Source organism: Neolamprologus multifasciatus, chromosome 16, assembly GCF_963576455.1.
Source record: "Neolamprologus multifasciatus chromosome 16, fNeoMul1.2, whole genome shotgun sequence".
Lineage (NCBI taxonomy): Eukaryota > Metazoa > Chordata > Actinopteri > Cichliformes > Cichlidae > Neolamprologus > Neolamprologus multifasciatus.
In genome coordinates this window covers 14459594-14476202 of record NC_140454.1, presented here as the reverse complement: position 1 = coordinate 14476202, position 16609 = coordinate 14459594, and the positions used below count along the sequence as shown (strand labels likewise).

Sequence of the window (16609 nt, the reverse complement as noted above, 5' to 3'; positions counted from 1 at the left end):
AAGTTTTTCGGTAGCCTGGCTTATGCTTTCATTGAGAATCTAGATATAATAGTCCTATTCCATGACTCCACCAACTTTTACAAGGTTTCCAGGCCCATATGCTGAAAAACAAACACCAGTGCATTATACTCACACCTCAGCGTTTGACTGCTGGGAATGTATTTTTGGGTTGAACGCTTCACCTTTCTTTCACCACACCTCTGCTCCCGAAGATCAGTGTCTGTTTTGAAATCGGTTTTCTGTAGGTTCGCCTTGGTTGCGACATGTGGGTTACTGTTGGCCTGATGTAACACTTTTCTTGTGAGAAGGGGCATCATCTTGGGTTTACTATTAGACCCAAGTCTACTTATTCCTTTGGACCTTGACTGTGTGGAATTGTACCTATAACTGATCCTCTGGGCTGTGGCTGCAGGCATCTGCAATAGCTTGGTCATGGCCTTTGTAGCCCACGCCATCCTTTTGAACTCTCACAATGTGTGACCTGAGGTCCTTCACTTATTCATCTGCTTCTGACCGTGACCTGATTGTTCTTTTTTTTAATCAACTCCCCTCAATTTATAACCCCCAGAAATTCTCTGAAAATCAACATGGCTTGCATTTATTGCCTCACATTATAGAAACATCTGGAACGCCCTGGGTGTCCTGCACTTTAAACAATTGTCTTGATAGATACTGAGGCATGTGAAGATAATTTGGAACAGGGGTAAACATTAAACATGAGTATTTTTATTGCTTTTTGTTGTGACGCTTGTTTGCTATTCTCATGTATGAAACAGCAAAAGTACCTTTTTGTAAGCGCCAAACAAATGAAGAGTAAATCCATACAGTTATTGTTCTTCTTTGCAAGCTACATATTCATTGTATAACTCACTCACCTTGTTGCTTCTCGTCCCCCTCAGCTCCCATCTCACCCTCTCACCCCATCCCGACATGGTGAGAACAGGGCCTTGACAGTGGCTCCTACCTACCACACCCTGCCTCACCCATCCTCCCATGGGACACCTCACAACACCATGATGTGGGGCCCACTGGAACCACCAAATACCCCCAAACCATGGAGCCTGAGCTGCCTGCGACCTGCACCCCCACTACGGCCCTCTGCCGCCCTCTGTTACAAGGAGGTAAAGCTGATTTACGTTGCTTATGTTAAAACTATATAATCCTAATGCTAAGAAAATGTATGTGCTAGTGAAATGAATAATGATCCTTTTTTAAAAAATTAATATAGCCTGTTTATAAAGTATTCTACCTTTTGCCCTTCATGTGCAGGATCTTAGTAAAAGTCCTAAGAGTGTGAAGAAACTTCTTCCCAAGCGCAAACCCGAGCGGAAACAGTCTGAAGAGGAATTTGCCTTGAGGAAGAGTATGTGTAAAGTCTTTTATTTTCATATGCTTAGAGTCTTTTTTGCCTCCATAAAAAGTATGACATTTAATAAATGGCTGAATTGCTGCCTGACTCTACGGAAAACTGCATATTGTTGTCAATACATCCTTTTCCTTATAGATTAAACAGTGCTGCTAAACTAATAGCTTGTTCTCTCCCTACATTTTACTCACTAGACGGCTAAGAAAGCGGTATCAGTCTTCCTATTTCTTTCATAGTGAGAAAACAAAGACATTAGCATGTGAATTAAATGTGCCTTTTCCTGGCACCGTCTCTTTCTCAGGCACAGCTGCTCTGGAAGAAGACGCCCAAATCCTGAAAGTTATCGAGGCATACTGCACCAGCGCCAAAACCAGGCAGACTCTTAACTCTAGTAAGAAAAAACAAACTCTTACCCGTGCAGATATACAAACGAAAGAAGAGAGGTTCATATTGGATCTTGCTCTCTTTGTAGCAGCTGCATCTGTATTCTGTACTCAGTGCCTTTCTTTAACTTTATTCTGTACTGACCCCTCTAACAATATCTCTTCTTCTTCCTGTTTCTCCTCCATTCCTTTACTTTTGGCATTATTTTCCTTGAGTTTATCCTTTCCTCATGTTTTATTTGATGCTTTTCTATAATTTTATCCATCGTCTCATCCTGCATCTTCCATTGGTTTTATGATTTGCCATTTGTTGCGTGTTTGCGTATGCTTCCTCCTTCCTCCCTCCCTCCCTGTGCCGTCACTCGTCTTCCCTCGACCACCATTTCCTCCTCCTGCATTCGCAACATCACTCTCAACCCCGCCCACTCCACCCAGCCTGGCAGGGCACCGACCTGATGCACAACCACGTGCTGGCCGACGTGGACCAGTCCTGCGTGGATTCGCCGGGCCGCCGTAGCAGCGTGTCCCGGCCAGAACTGACCTCTGACCTTTCGGAGGACTCAGACTATGACTCCATCTGGACCACCCACAGTTACAGAATGGGCTCAGTGCCACGCAAGAGCTGCATCTCTCACCAGAACTGAAGACCGTACAGTACTGCCAAGCTGTGCTGTGAAGTGAAGTACAGCCCGCTTACCTCTTTTCTCTTCAATGTGTTTGAAAAAAAAGAAGATTTTTTTAATTTATCTATTTATTTTCTATTATGATTTTTCAATTTTTTTGTTAACTTATTTGTTTTATTTATTTTTCGACAGTTTGTTTGAAGATGTTTCAGGCATCTCCCTGTTGCCTTTGCCATTTCCCCTTTTATGTGCCTCCTCTCTTTCTGTAGTTGTCATGCAGTAGGTGTTTGATAATTTATTGTTAATTTATCTTGAATGTGACCACTCCCCTGGTTTGAACATAAATGGGGTAAGCTCTCAGGAGAGAGTACAGGGATTTCAGAGTGGAATATGTGGGAGGGAGACCCAGGGGTGGGAGAAATGGGGACTGAGCTTTTCCTGTCTGATATTCAGATGTATTTCAGGAACGACTGTATTCTATTTACCATGTACTACTCCTCTCCAGTATGTGTTTCTAGAGTATGTATGCTGAAACATAGCACAGATGCTACACAGGTACAGGCACATATCCCCCTGCTGTCTGAAAATATAACGGCATGCAAATGCAATATCCAAATTATCGACGTTTAATAGAATTTTCAGAACATGAAGTTATACCCGTGTTGCAAACCCGTGACAGCATGAAATTTAACATTCCAGATAGCTTTTGTGTGTTCAGTCCAAACGGAATATTCAGTGGTTTAATTAAAAATTCAGCGCCTAATAGAAAGAGAAGATTATCACTTCACTCTCTGAGTAAGGTGTTACTAATTTGATTAAAGTCGTTCTACCAAGACTGATAAATAATAAGGCTCTGACCGTCTAAATGACCAAAAAACTCAATTTCAGACTTGCCTATAGTAGTATGCAGATGTACAGATAGTTTTAGTACGTCTCTTGTGACCATTGCAAATATAATTCTAGCTCTTTGGTATCAGGTGGGGGGACAGACTATCTGCAGGACTACATACCACCACTAGCATTAAGTAATTGGACATAATTTGTTTTCCTTTGATTTTTTTTTTTTTAAAAGCGAAGAAGTGACTTTTATTACTATTCCTTTTGATAGTTTACTCCTAGTGTAGTCTCTAAGGCATGATCCTCAGTCTGATCTTAAAGTGGACCCATTATGCTTTTCCCAGTTTTCTCTTAAATATACAGTTTCAACTTTGAAATACAAGTCAAAATCTCAGGCTTCAGGATTCAGAGTGCTCTAAAAGCTTAGTTTGACAGTCATTTGCTCTTTTTTCGGGATACATAACAACACGTCGAGATGTATGACGATAAAGAGAGGGGTCTTCTTGATACATCTGTTTGTAAAGACAGCCAATAAGGAGAAATCTGGTGGCGTCAAGACCACACAAAGGACCAGTATAAGCTAAATAAGGATTATTATGAGCAATAATCATGCAAAAACACTCTAGTAGAGTCAAGGAATAAGAATAGGATTTTAATTGGTCCCCTTTAATGTCTAGTTATGTTTCTGTCCGTATCACAGGGTTGCATTTATATAATGGTTTAATACTCAAGTTAATGAATTATTGAAATAAAAGGTTTCATATAAAACAAGCAAAGGGCGTCAGTCTGTGAGCTACAAGCTAAAACGGTTACAGTCCTATAGTAGAAATTGAATGCCTTCGTTTGATGGGGGATATGTGTCCCATACGTTAAAGAAACAACTTACCATTTGGGGAAATGCACTCACTACATTTCTCGCCAAGTTCTGTGTGAAGAGTGATAACATCCTCGTTCAGTATGACTCTGAAGCTTAGCATAAAGAACGAGAAGAGCTAGTCTGCCTCTGTCTAACGGTAATAAATCCAACAGCTAGGACCTTTTTAAATGTCACAGTTTTAATAAACAAAATTAAGCAGGTTAATTTTAGCGCACTAACTGGTGCTTGTTGACTGACAGAACTAGTTTTTTTTTTTTAAGTTGTGCTAGGTTTTTATGCTAGTTTTGGCTAAACATGTTGCAACTCCAGCCCCAGCTCTAACCCTGCAAGCATGAATTGATATCAGTTTTCTTATCTCACTCATTCATGGGAAGAAGCATTTACTTGCGTCCAACTTTGAGTCATGAAGTCGCGTTATGTTCCAGGAGAACAGCTTGTCAGCCATGTTTACTAGCTTTCAATGTCAACTAGCTTGACAGGCTTCTCAGACAGGAGAGGAAGGTTTTAAAATCACAGATGAAACTAATAACTCTTGGGTGTAGCTCTTGTTGTATGCTCTGACAATTTGAACCTCACAAAGATGTTCAATGCCATTTAAAAACATCACCCCTTTTCTTTCTTTCTTCCTTTCTTTTTTTTGTTGCAACAAACTAGCACCTATGTTGTGGCCTCATTACCGAGACTTGCCTTCGCGTCGTCCGGCTTGTGAGGCTTCCCATACTATCTAGCGTTAATGACTATTTTTATGAAGAAGTATTTTTCCAGTCTTGGATATTAAAAGTACAGGCTGACATCCTCTTACAGTAAGCAATGTAAGTGACATAGAATATATTGGTCCATGTTACAGTTTGAAATGCTCTTTTTTTTCTTCTTCTTCTTGTATTTATTATTTGGTATAAATGCTCCTTTTTTAAAAATTTATTTATAATTTATTCTGTATGCCGATGTTTACAAAATGATCCCTGGAAGAATCGTTTGTTTTCTTTTTGAAATTTTCTCGGTCTGTATCAACGTTTACACAGAATTTATGACATGAAGTGTTTGAGTTCTTTTGCACAATCATGTAACAGGCCAGTGGGTGGGTTGAGGGATAGAAACTGTTAAAATTCTGTACTTTTTGTCGTCTGCCTAGAGTGTGTATGATATAATCCTAAAGGTAGACTTAAGTATTCAGTGTTACTGTAAAGTAAAAGCTCATTCGTGGTGTAAATGCTCACCCTCTGTGTTTTGATAGCATTGAGGGGTTTAAAAAGAAAAACAAGCAAGAGAGAAAGCGAGAGATCATGATTATACAGGAACATTTCTATGTGAACTACTTGTTCAGCTCAGAATACTGTCAGAGTGGACTTGAAATCTAAAGAGCACATAATGACCCTTTCTGTAAATACTAGTCATCTTGGAGCAAGGAAAAAAAATCAATTCAATCTTCTATGAGTATTTGAGCTAAGAATATCACTGTCCTTATATCATGTGCTATATTTTGTGACAGGTGTATTCTGTGGTTTAAGAAACTAAGTCGAACTGTGGGACAGGCAGGGTGATGAGACTAACTGTCTTTAGCCAACATTGTCCTCTGTGTGCTCAAATGTTGTATTCAGTTCACACACGTGGCCATGTCTTATCTGCAAACGGCGCCTTCAGTGTATTTGTTCTACACTGCTGAAGTGTTCATGTCCCAAACGCTGTATTATGAGTTTTGAATAAATCTGTCATTTGGTAGACGTTGGCATTCATGTGACTTTATTTTTGCAGAACAAGTATGCGGTTTCATTTGGGAGAGATGGTTAAGTCTTTGCTAGTTTCAAATTACCAAGGTGTATGACGAATGGTCACATGACTCTGTTTTTGTGTCTCCCATTTGCTTTCACTATCCTCTGTGTCTTCTGTCTGAAAACTGGTCTGTGCATGACTAACACACAACTACAACCAGCTGTGCGTGTTCGTGTCTCTTGGATGCTGTGTGTCATTCCAATAAAATTCCGATTTTGGTCTTAAAAAAAGCAAAAGTCATTTACCAAAGATGACTGCACTGGCTTACTGCGTTCGGAAGTACCATCTGTTGAAGAGCTCTTCTGTTTTGAAACAGGGCCACAAAGGGAAACGGGGCTCCATGTGATCATCCCCGGTGAGGAGAAAGTACTTTTGGAGGATCCCAGTCGCAATGGACAAAGTACTTTGGAAGAAAAGTAAGATGATGGATGACTCTCTTTTCCATGCTTCTATCCTGGCTCATGCCTAATGTCTTTAAATCCTGTAATTCTCAGCTTAGTCCTTGCCGTATTCTGTATGCGGTGCTTATAGAGCTGTGGAAAAAGTATTTGCCCCCTTCCTGTTTTTTTATTTATTTATTTATTTTATTTTTATCTTTTTGCATATTTGACACGCCTACATGTTTCAGATAATCAAATTTTACCTACCTGACCCTGTGTGGAAAAGGCTAATAACTGCTTGTGCTCCGCGTGGGCAGCAAGAACTGCTACCAAGCAAGGGGTTTAGGCCCAGTCTTCTTTGAAGAATGGTTTTGATTCAGCCAGATTGGAGGGTTTGTTTATTAAAGCATGAGCAGCCTGTTTAAGGTCATGCCAAAGCATTTCAATCAGGTTTAAGGCTGGACTTTTGGTCAGCAGCGGTTTTCTCCTTAGAGACATCCAAGGGAGAGCTCCTCCTTATTGTTGAATCATGAACTCTGACCTGAACAGAGACGAGGGAGACCTGCAGTTCTTTAGATGTTGTTCTGGGTTGTTTCGTGACTTCCTGGATGAGTTGTTGATGCACTTGTGGAGTACTTTTGGTAGGCTGGCTCCCTCTGGGAAGGCTGCCCCAGTGTTCCAAGTTTTCTCCATTGGTAGATAATGGCTCTAACCGTGGTTCACTGGAGTCCCAAAAATGGCTTTGTAGCAATTTCAACACTGATAGATGTCAATAACTTTGTCTCTCATCTGTTTTTCTTTAAATAATGGTGTGAAGTGTTGCTTTTAGACCACTTTTTCTGACAAGTTCTATTTTAAGTGATTTCTTGATTCACAGTTGATTCATACTAATATAGAAAACTGTTGTTGGAACCCTGAGTCATTACTGCGAGCTAGCTGAAGGTTCTCCTCACCATTTGAGGTCTGTGTTGAAATTACAGTTGTGCAAAGGTCAGATCAGGATTTGCAGGGAGAGTTCTGTTAAGAGCAGGGAATATTGTGTGGGACTCACTCATAATACAGTAGTTTTTTTTATATATATATACAACCGTAGTCTAGTGAGGAGGAGGGCTGCCACAAACTATTATTTTGATAGTTGACGTAATCGTGACTAGTTGACTAATCGTGGCAGCCCTAGTGAGGAGTGAAGTAAGTTGTATAAGGGTATGTGTCAGTAGGGGTGGGCGGTATAAACAGTATACCGTAGAAACTGTATGAATTTGGCCAACGGTAGAGATTTTGACTATACCGCCCTGCCGCGATAGCGCATGTTGATGGTGTCATCAAGCTGCGCCTGTTTTGGTTGAAAGCATCGCAGCGTCTGCAAGCAATATTGTCTGCGGACAATATTGTCTGCGGGCAATATTGTCTGCGGGCAATATTGTCTGCAGGCAATATTGTCTGCAGGCAATATTGTCTGCAGGCAATATCGTCTGCAGGCAATATCGTCTGCAGGCAATATCGTCTGCAAATTGGGCGACAGTAATAGCGAAGAGATGAAGCACGTTTTGGAATATGAGGAAAGCCAAAAACTGCGCTTCCTCCACTTCCGTACCATTGATTCATTCATGCTGAATGTGCTCGCAGCTGCTCTATTCCCATGTTGTTGCAGTATATTAATGACTAACCTCGTATTGTGGATGGATTATCTCAGTTGTTGTCCTGACTAGGGATGGGTATCGTTTAGGTTTTATCCGATACCGGTGCCAAACCGGTACTTATGAAATGGTGCCGGTGCTTAACCCTTTAAAACCCGTCGGAGCGGGCACGCTCCATTATTTTTAAATCCCTGTAGAACTGCAACCACGTAAGCTAGCGCAATATTTTTTTTTGCATATGAAACCAGAGGAGTTGTACTTACATCTTATGCCATCAGCTTGTCCTAGGTCACGGTTTCCTTCCACATATAGCTTTGCAAAAACTGCATAAAAAGCGCTTGCAGCAACAAAAACATAATATCCCGGTAACACGCTTTGCCGATCCGATCAGCTGTTCGTAACACTTCCTACGTTGGAATAGACATCAGTGCGAACATGTCCGCCATTACCTGCCCAAAACCGGAAGTGACGTCATTTTCGCGGAAATGTAGTTTTTTACCATCAGGGCCTCATAAGCCTATACTGGTGTTTTTAAAACTGTGTAGTTTCTGGGATGCTTAGAACTCAAATTGCACTGCTGGAAATAGTTTATTTTGATGCATATGCTGCTTTTTAGCAAATTTGCACTATAATATTTGTATGTAAAAATATAATATAAGCTCTGGTGGACTTGGTTCTATGGCAGGTCTTAACGGGTTAAACGGTGCTCAAACCAGTGCTTAAAGAATGGAGAACACAAACTTTGTCCAAAAACCTCTTATGTTTTTATTTTTAGCAGTTTCTTTTTTCTGCAAAATGATAACCAAGTTAGCCTTTTCTGTTGATACAACATACCTCCTTTGGTTGGAACCGGTGCTTAAACAATAGAAAACACAAACTTTGTCCTAAAACCTCTCATGTTTAGCTGTTTTTTTAAAATAAAAAGATAATAATGTTAGCCTTTTCTGCAGCTATAGGGTATATATGGTATCACTCTATCAAACAAGAAGACAGCCGCATGTAACTATGATGGTGTAACGTTAAGCTACTCAACCAGAGAAGAACGGCTGCTGCTGCCATCATCATCCGTCATCATTTCTGCTACACTGGCAGGGCTAGGGGCCAGGACTCTACTCTTCGGTTTCTTGCGGGATGTTGCTAACTCCAGGTCTGATAATAGGCACCACACCCGCAGTAGATGTGCTCGGTGTGAGGTCTTGCAGCAAGCTATTAAATACAGTGCATTTCTTGGCTTTTTAAAAAAATGCTATGCATTGCCAGGTGTTTCATCAGATTCGAGGTGTTACCTCCTTTCCACAGTATCACCTTAAAGCACTTGTTGCAGGCTGCTGAGTTTGCATCTTTTGCTGTGAAGTACAGCCAGACTTTTGACTGCTTTGCCTTGGGCATTTTTAATCTTTAATCTGCTCTAAAAGAACGTACATACCTGGGCCCACCTACTATCCTTGGAAAGGTAAAATGATTGGCTAGAATCAAAAGTGTATGACATCTCAAGAAAAAAAAAAGCACCGAAATGTGCGCTGCTTTTCAGTCTGGTTGCTACCGTTTATGTCAGAACCTATCGGTACCCATCCCTAGTCCTGACTGAAATTTGGTCCGTTTACAGCATTATGCCATGCGATTGCATTTGTCCCTAGCCATCAGACCCTCACGTTAACTTTTATTGAGTGGAAAAAAGTTAGCGTTCATCCTCCAGCTTCACCGTTTATGTTGTGCTAACATAGTTCGCTAGCAATCATATAGCACTTCATTAAATACCAGCTAGTCCAACTTCAGTAACCCTACAAACGTCACTGCTGTTTAGTTTTCTATCTTCGTTAATGTTGGAAGTGATAGCAGAGCCGTTTTTTCCCCCCCAGAAACCTCTCTGTCAGAACTCTGCTATATCATGTTTAGGTGGAAACTAGCAAGCTAACTTCCTGCTAATTCCTGGCTCTGCTCGGTTTTCATGGATGGCTGAATGTTAAACTTAATTGTTACACCTGGTAAAGCAGCAACGCTGATCATTTTATTAAAGATGAAAGAATTTAGACCGTTTTTAATGCTCAGTGATGCCGCAGTGTTCGTTTGACTTTGGGACTTAATTACTGATGTGCGAATCATGAACGAATCGTTCAATACTTGAGAATCACTTTACTGACTCGTGAATCATGATTCACAAGCCCAACTGTCTCATTCACTGACTCATCCCTGTTGCTGTTAGTAAACTAATTTCACTAGCAGAAATTTATCTACCTTATAATTACAATTATGGGAGAAAAAACAACAACCAGTTTCTTAACAGAAACATTTCTGCTCTGAACTGGAAGAAAAAACCCTGAGTAGAAGCTCACATCAAGACAATGGCTCCCCAGTTCACAGTAGCATCGCTATGCTAACATGCTAACAGCACATTTGAGTTACTCACCCCCTCCTTTCCTGTGCTTAATCGTAGCATGAACAAATCACTCACCCCCCTCCCTTGCTGTGCTGAATTGTAGCATAAAGGAATCACTCACTCACCCCCTCCCTTCTGGCTCACAGCTTCTTCTTCTTCTTCTTGGTTGGAAACCAATGTTAAGGCGCATTACTGCCCTCTGGCTCACAGCTCAGTGGACATTTAGATGAGAAAATATATATTTGACACATTTGAGGAAAATACTAATAAAATAAAATAACAATAAATAAAATTAATTTTCCCTTTAGAAATCTTTTTTTTTTTTTTTTGCTCTTTTTTGGTCTATAAAAATAGTTGTTTTTCTTTTTCAATCACTCATCTTAGTAGTAGGATATACATGAAAAGAGAAACAAAGTAAGTTTGAGTAAAATGTAAATTTTTTGCACTCTCTGGGCAACTGACTCAAATGACTCGAAAAACCCGATTCATTTTGATGAGTGACTCATTCAAACTCGATTCAGTAAAAATAATCGAATTTACCATCACTAGCCGTAATGCTCTAACAATCACACCAAGCGGTGCGGCTTCATACCTTACCAAAGTCGTACTAAAACCTTTTGACAGATTTTTGAGCGCCGTGTTCCACATATAATCGGTTCAAGGTCATTAAGCACAACCAGAATTCATACATAAGGCACACTGGATTATAAGGTGAACTGTCAATTTTTGAGAAAATTAAAGGATTTTAAGTGTGCCTTTATAGTGCCTAAAATACGAAAGAAAATAATATATCGTGATATATACCGTGATATGGATTTTACGCCATATCGCCCAGCCCTATGTGTCAGCCTTCCTTGTAAGAAAAATAAACTGTTGGTGTTGTTTTGTCATTTTTTTGACTGTTTGTTAGCAGTTTTTGAGATATCATTTTCAAATTGTGTGTGATGGTAGATAACAACAACAGCTTGAGTTGATTTAATTTGGGTGAAAATTTTGTCAAGGTCAGACAAAATGTGATCATCTTAAAACTACCATACAATTGTCTATGACTGTCATTGTTAGCACCATTGTTTCTTTTGCTTTTTTTTAAGTACTTCGTCCTACCACCTCACAATGATGCCTTAGCAGGCTTTCCACGTCTAAACAACAAAAAAAAAAAAATCACAAAACATCAAAGTCTTTTGCACTTTGGGGGAAGTTGCGCTCTCTAAGTGTGTTTGTTGTAAATATTTTTATTACTTTCTATAATTATTTTTAAAATTTTCTTTATTTATTTTTAAATAGGAGCCTGGTGGATGTGGTATATGCCCTGAGGGATGAGGTTCAAGAGCTGAAACAGGTGATGTTGGATGTTTGTTGGGTAACTCATGATACTGTATTTATGAAATTATAGATGTCAAAACTGGATAATTTTAGAGGCTGAGTGACTAAATGTCATCTTCAGATTTGTTTTAAAATGTATTTCATGATTGTTTTCCAACACAGGATAACAAGAAGATGAAGAGGTCACTGGAGGAAGAGCAGCGAGCACGGAAGGATCTAGAAAAAGTTGTTAGAAACGTTCTGAAGAGCATTAATGACCCAGCGTGGGATGAGACAAACCTGTGAGGCTCAAGTTAACACCCATGTGAAGCTTGTAGAAAGAAAGAACTTGTACAGTACCTGTGGACTTGATTGCACTGTTTGAAAGACAGTCACATACATGAATTAAGCTCAGTTGCGTGAAGGTAAATGTCCATCTTAAGGCAAGTAAATGTGGGCTTGTTTGAGATGGATCCACCAGTGCACTTTAAGTGCCATTCAGCTTAATAGACAGGCCTTATTGAGATGACTTGTTAAGCTTCCTCGACCATCTGTCCTAAAATAACATTCCTTGATTACTAAGCAAGCGTGACTGTATTGAACCACCCAGCATCAATGTCTGTGGCTGTGTTCACGAAGCTGGAGGATAACTGGAGAGAGTTCCTCTCCGTCTGTTTACAATCATTTAACGGCACAACTATCCACTGTACAGAATGGTACTTTAATGGTGTTAATGGTCCAAAGGCTTTGACAAGTCTTAACTTGAACAAAACCTCTTTATTTAATTTTTTATGAAATGATTTTTTTGTAGGGTATCCTCCGCAGACTCAGGCTAAGCCTGATGTTTTTAACCTTTAGCAAAGCTTGTGCCAGGAAACTCCTTTATGTCTGTTTTTAATCCATTTTTTTCTTTTGTTTTTGTTTGACAACTTTACTTTTTCATTTTTCCTAAGGGAACTGTACAGATATTAATGTTGTACTGTATATTGTAAATACTGCTAAAAGATGAGCCTTTGCCCATTGGGATAAATAAATGTGTTCTCTGGGGTATGCTTTTGAATGCCGCTACTAAATCTGCACCATCCCCATTTAGTATTATGGAAGGAATATATACACACACACGCTCGCACTTGTTTGCCCGCTGGGATTAATACATGTCTGTCAGGAAATAAACCTAATAAGAATACCAATATTTAAATTCAAAAATTTTACTATTAAACTTTTAGTTTATATTTAACTTGCCTGAAAGCTTTAGGTGACATAGAAAACCACAAAATCAGCTTATACGCCTGTGTGTGACTACTTCATTATTTCTTTTCAGCACCTATGCACAGAGGCTGTGGATAGGTGCTGGTTTGAAGCCTTTTTGGGAATCTCGCCATATTTCAACAGGTTTGAGAACCAATAATTACATGATGCTACGAGCAGAACTTATTTCTATCCAAAGAAAATCACAACAAGTTAAGTCAAAAAATGACTCACCAAAGAGTATACCTGTCTAAAAACTTTTTCCAGTGGTAGATGAAGTAATTTATATATAAATAATAATTTATATAAAAATAATTTTTCAAAAGTCCACAGACTTAACAACTTATTATTATTTTAAGCTCTACTTTGGTTAAATGTTGTTTAGTTTCTGATAAAACATCTTCACCTGAAAATGTGAAGTAAATTTTCTAGTGTTTAAAAGAACAGTGGTTTCCACTGAAATTTAGTAGACTGAATGAAATTGGACTACAGTATGTTTTCTATAGTATATCGTTACTATAATATGGGCTTGTGAGATTTAACAGTGACTGTAGCTGAGTAATATTAGATTGAAATGTATCTAATTGGCTAATAACAGGCCAAACACTAATATCATGAACACAAATATGTGCCTAAACCATTATAAACCACTATATTCTTTCCTTTTGTGCTTTAGTATATTAGGTACTAAACAATAACATGTAATTAAACAAGTATTACATTTTATAACAACAACCACAACCCTGTTACTGTTCTTATAAGTCAGTATATAAACATTTTAATGCAGAGATTTTTACTGATTTATTACAAGCAGTTTATCATTATAGTTACCACTATAGTAGAGTGTATACTATATACTATGCTATTGCTGTAACTGGTTTTGTCTCATAGGATTAGTTAATACTTTGGTAATACTGTAGTAATAACTTGAAATTTCCATATTATCACCTTCTTGTTTCCACTTTATTACCACTGTTACCACAATATTACTGTAGCTGAGCTGTAATAAGCACTGATAAACTATTTGGCTTTCTGTGTTTACCTTTGATGACAGAAGAAAAAGCTCGCTGACTTGTCTACCTCTCATTTATTTGGAGTCAAATATCTGGACTGGGGTTACATTCAACTCTTGCTCAATATATAGATCTGGTTTATTCTGAAGTTTCTCCACAGGGAAACATCTGGATTTTGCTGTTTTTGTTTTGTTGTGCTGTTTAGTGCTGGGAAGAAACACTCTGGGCTAAACTGGGTTCCATTGGAGCTGGAGATGAAGCCAACGGGAATGAAAATAACCAAAAGTAGCCAAAACTGTGAAGTTAGGGGCAATAAAGCCATACGCCCAGTCCTGCTGCTACACATGAGTGAATTAATTCATCTTATTCAGATGTCATTCTTCCCTTGGCCGGAGGGTGCCTAACAATGACTGCTAGGCCTTATTAGTTATTTATTTATTTGTAAGTTTTCAAATTTCCCAACTGTTTTGGGAGAACTTTGCGAGCGAATGATATTCCAAACAGATCCACGAGGTAGAAGGAGGAGGGTTAGCTGAGAAAGAAAGCAAGGTAGGAGAGATATCAACTCTGCCATTGCTTTTTGGAAGCAATGCAATATTAAAGTGAAAAAATACGCCTTATACCAGCCTATATCTTTTTTTTCTCCCCCAGCACACACAGTAAAAAGTGCCCTGTCACCTTAACCTCTTGCCTTGTTTAACACAGTAAAGGTAAGTTTGGCATGAAAAACTGATGGCCAAAGTGCTTGACTATTTACATGCAATACTATGATATCATAGTGGTCTGTGTGTATTCTAGCTCTTTTTAAAAAATCCAGCCTATTGAATTCTATTGTGCACCCTGGTAATCGCGACAAGCTTTGTAGGGGGGAGAAGATCTCATTCGGCTGTTGTTGGATGAATAAGCGCAGATGTCAACCTTTTCACTGTGACTCTCACCTTGTCCACTCAGTTGTAATGAAAACGGCAGCCTTTTGTTTCATGTTGAATATTCCTTCATAGGAACAAAGGCACAATTCGCATTCATCCTGTGAGGCAGATCTCGGCAGATAAAGCCAGGCCAGCACTGCCACACTCTGACCTTGCTGGCTTGACTCCCTGAAAGTGTTTGGCTGCCTCTCTATCCTAAATAGTGAACTGGCTCATGAAAAGAGCCATTGCCTTACTGCTGGGAAGTTTACCTGGCACTCTGAGCATGATGTTGCCCATAAAGGTACATAAGTACACATTGCAGCTAACATTTGGGCTCCAGCTTGCTTTTATTTGTCCTTCAACTTTCCCGGGGAACACTTGAGAGCCGCCTTCTTCCTGTCAAGTGTCTGGTGGGTGAGAAACTTTTGAAATAAGGAGGCAGACGCATATTATCGGGGTTCTGACCTGCCCCAGCCCCTCTTCACTCTCTGACTCTTTCTTCCAACCAGGATGGAGTGACAGCTTGTCACTGTGGCTGCTCCACAATACAGCTCAGACCCCCCCGACTATTGTGGAGCTCAGGAAAAAAAAGCACCAAGGTCTTCCTCTCTCTTTCCTTCACTCTTTTTTCTCCCTCTTTTCAAAGCAGAGAATCAATCAGCTGTACACACACACATACATACACACGACTCATTTCTTTTCCCTTTCCTCTGTCTATTCAGCAGCCAGTGATCATTTAGACTTGACATGTATTGTGAAAAACTGAGCTGCTTTGCCTCTTTCTTCTTCTCTTTCTTTCACTCCCTTTCTCTTTCAACTGTCTGTCATTAATGTCCAGGTCTTACAATATACGAACAGAGGAGAAGAAGAAAGCGAAGAGTGAGGGATGAATTGATGGATGGGAGGATAAGCGCTCAGTGTCCTTTCTTTAAAGATTTGTTATTGTACAGTACTGTCTCCCAGTCATTTTTGGTTGGTGTTTCAGTCTGAAAGCCCATCCACGTGCTCTTTTGTATGGGAAAGCAATAAGGCCCCATTGAATGAAGCTGAATGGACCTGCCATCCTTAGGGGCTGAGGCCTGAGGACTCCTATTCTTTAGCCCCCAATCTAATTGGAGCTGAAATGAAATGGAGGTTTCTTATGAAAATAGGCTTTGTTTGGCCGCAAGGCTGGTAATTCATAAACAATAAGCAGGGCCCCATTGTGTAGATAATAATATATTCATGCCGCTGGAGATGGGGAGAAAGCAAAGCGAAGGCTGAGGATATATAAGGAGGATAGGCAGAGACAGCGATGGAGAGTGAAGGGATAAGAAGAAGGGGAGGAGGAAGACGAGGGGCTAATAGCAAATAGTGGGTCAGACAAAATTTGTAATAGTTGGGTAGAGGTAGAGGATTTATTAGAGGAAGTGAAAGGACTGAAAGTGGGTAGGAGTAAAAAGTGAGTGGGAGTGAGGAAGGTGAAAATAGGAGTAGGCGAGATAGACAAGATAAGAATGAGGCGAGGAGGGCGGGAGATTGGGAAATGGTTTTGAGTACCTCTGAGTCTACAGGTGACTGGTTTGGAGGCAGTGGGGGGAGAAGGCAAGTGAGTGAAAGTGTCATAGAAAATGGAAAAGGTTGCACAGTGCAAATCTGTGTGGTGTTGAGAGTGGTGGAGCTGATAGAGTGGATTGGTCAAGTGCAGAGACAGAGCAGAGCAAAAGAAAAAAAACCCACAGTCAATGTCTGACAAGAGAGAGGAGAGAGGAGACCGGTGTGCCTGCGCTGGTGTAAACATGACAGGAGGGCTTTTACCGCCCGGAGACAGGAGTGTGGCTGAGGAGAGCAGGTGAGCTTTCTTGACACTCTTATGCATCAGTCCACGCAGATTATCGCTCTCTGT

At 40.0% G+C, this 16609-nt stretch overlaps 1 protein-coding gene across 3 annotated transcripts in view; it reads left to right on the top strand.

Moving 5' to 3' along the window:
* Window positions 1-16609, top strand: part of arhgef7a (Rho guanine nucleotide exchange factor (GEF) 7a) — a 127231-nt gene that overhangs the window by 21975 nt on the left and 88647 nt on the right. For 2 of the 3 annotated variants that reach the window (XM_085135466.1, XM_085135468.1), the window contains exons 17-22: window positions 900-1121; window positions 1270-1363; window positions 1668-1757; window positions 6173-6272; window positions 11535-11589; window positions 11736-16555. In XM_085135466.1, the coding sequence (XP_084991592.1) occupies window positions 900-1121; window positions 1270-1363; window positions 1668-1757; window positions 6173-6272; window positions 11535-11589; window positions 11736-11858 (684 nt within the window). In that variant the 3' untranslated portion in view covers window positions 11859-16555. Of the gene's footprint in view, window positions 1-899; window positions 1122-1269; window positions 1364-1667; window positions 1758-2184; window positions 2365-6172; window positions 6273-11534; window positions 11590-11735; window positions 16556-16609 lie in introns of all 3 variants that reach the window. The other variant, XM_085135469.1, reaches the window with a different exon arrangement.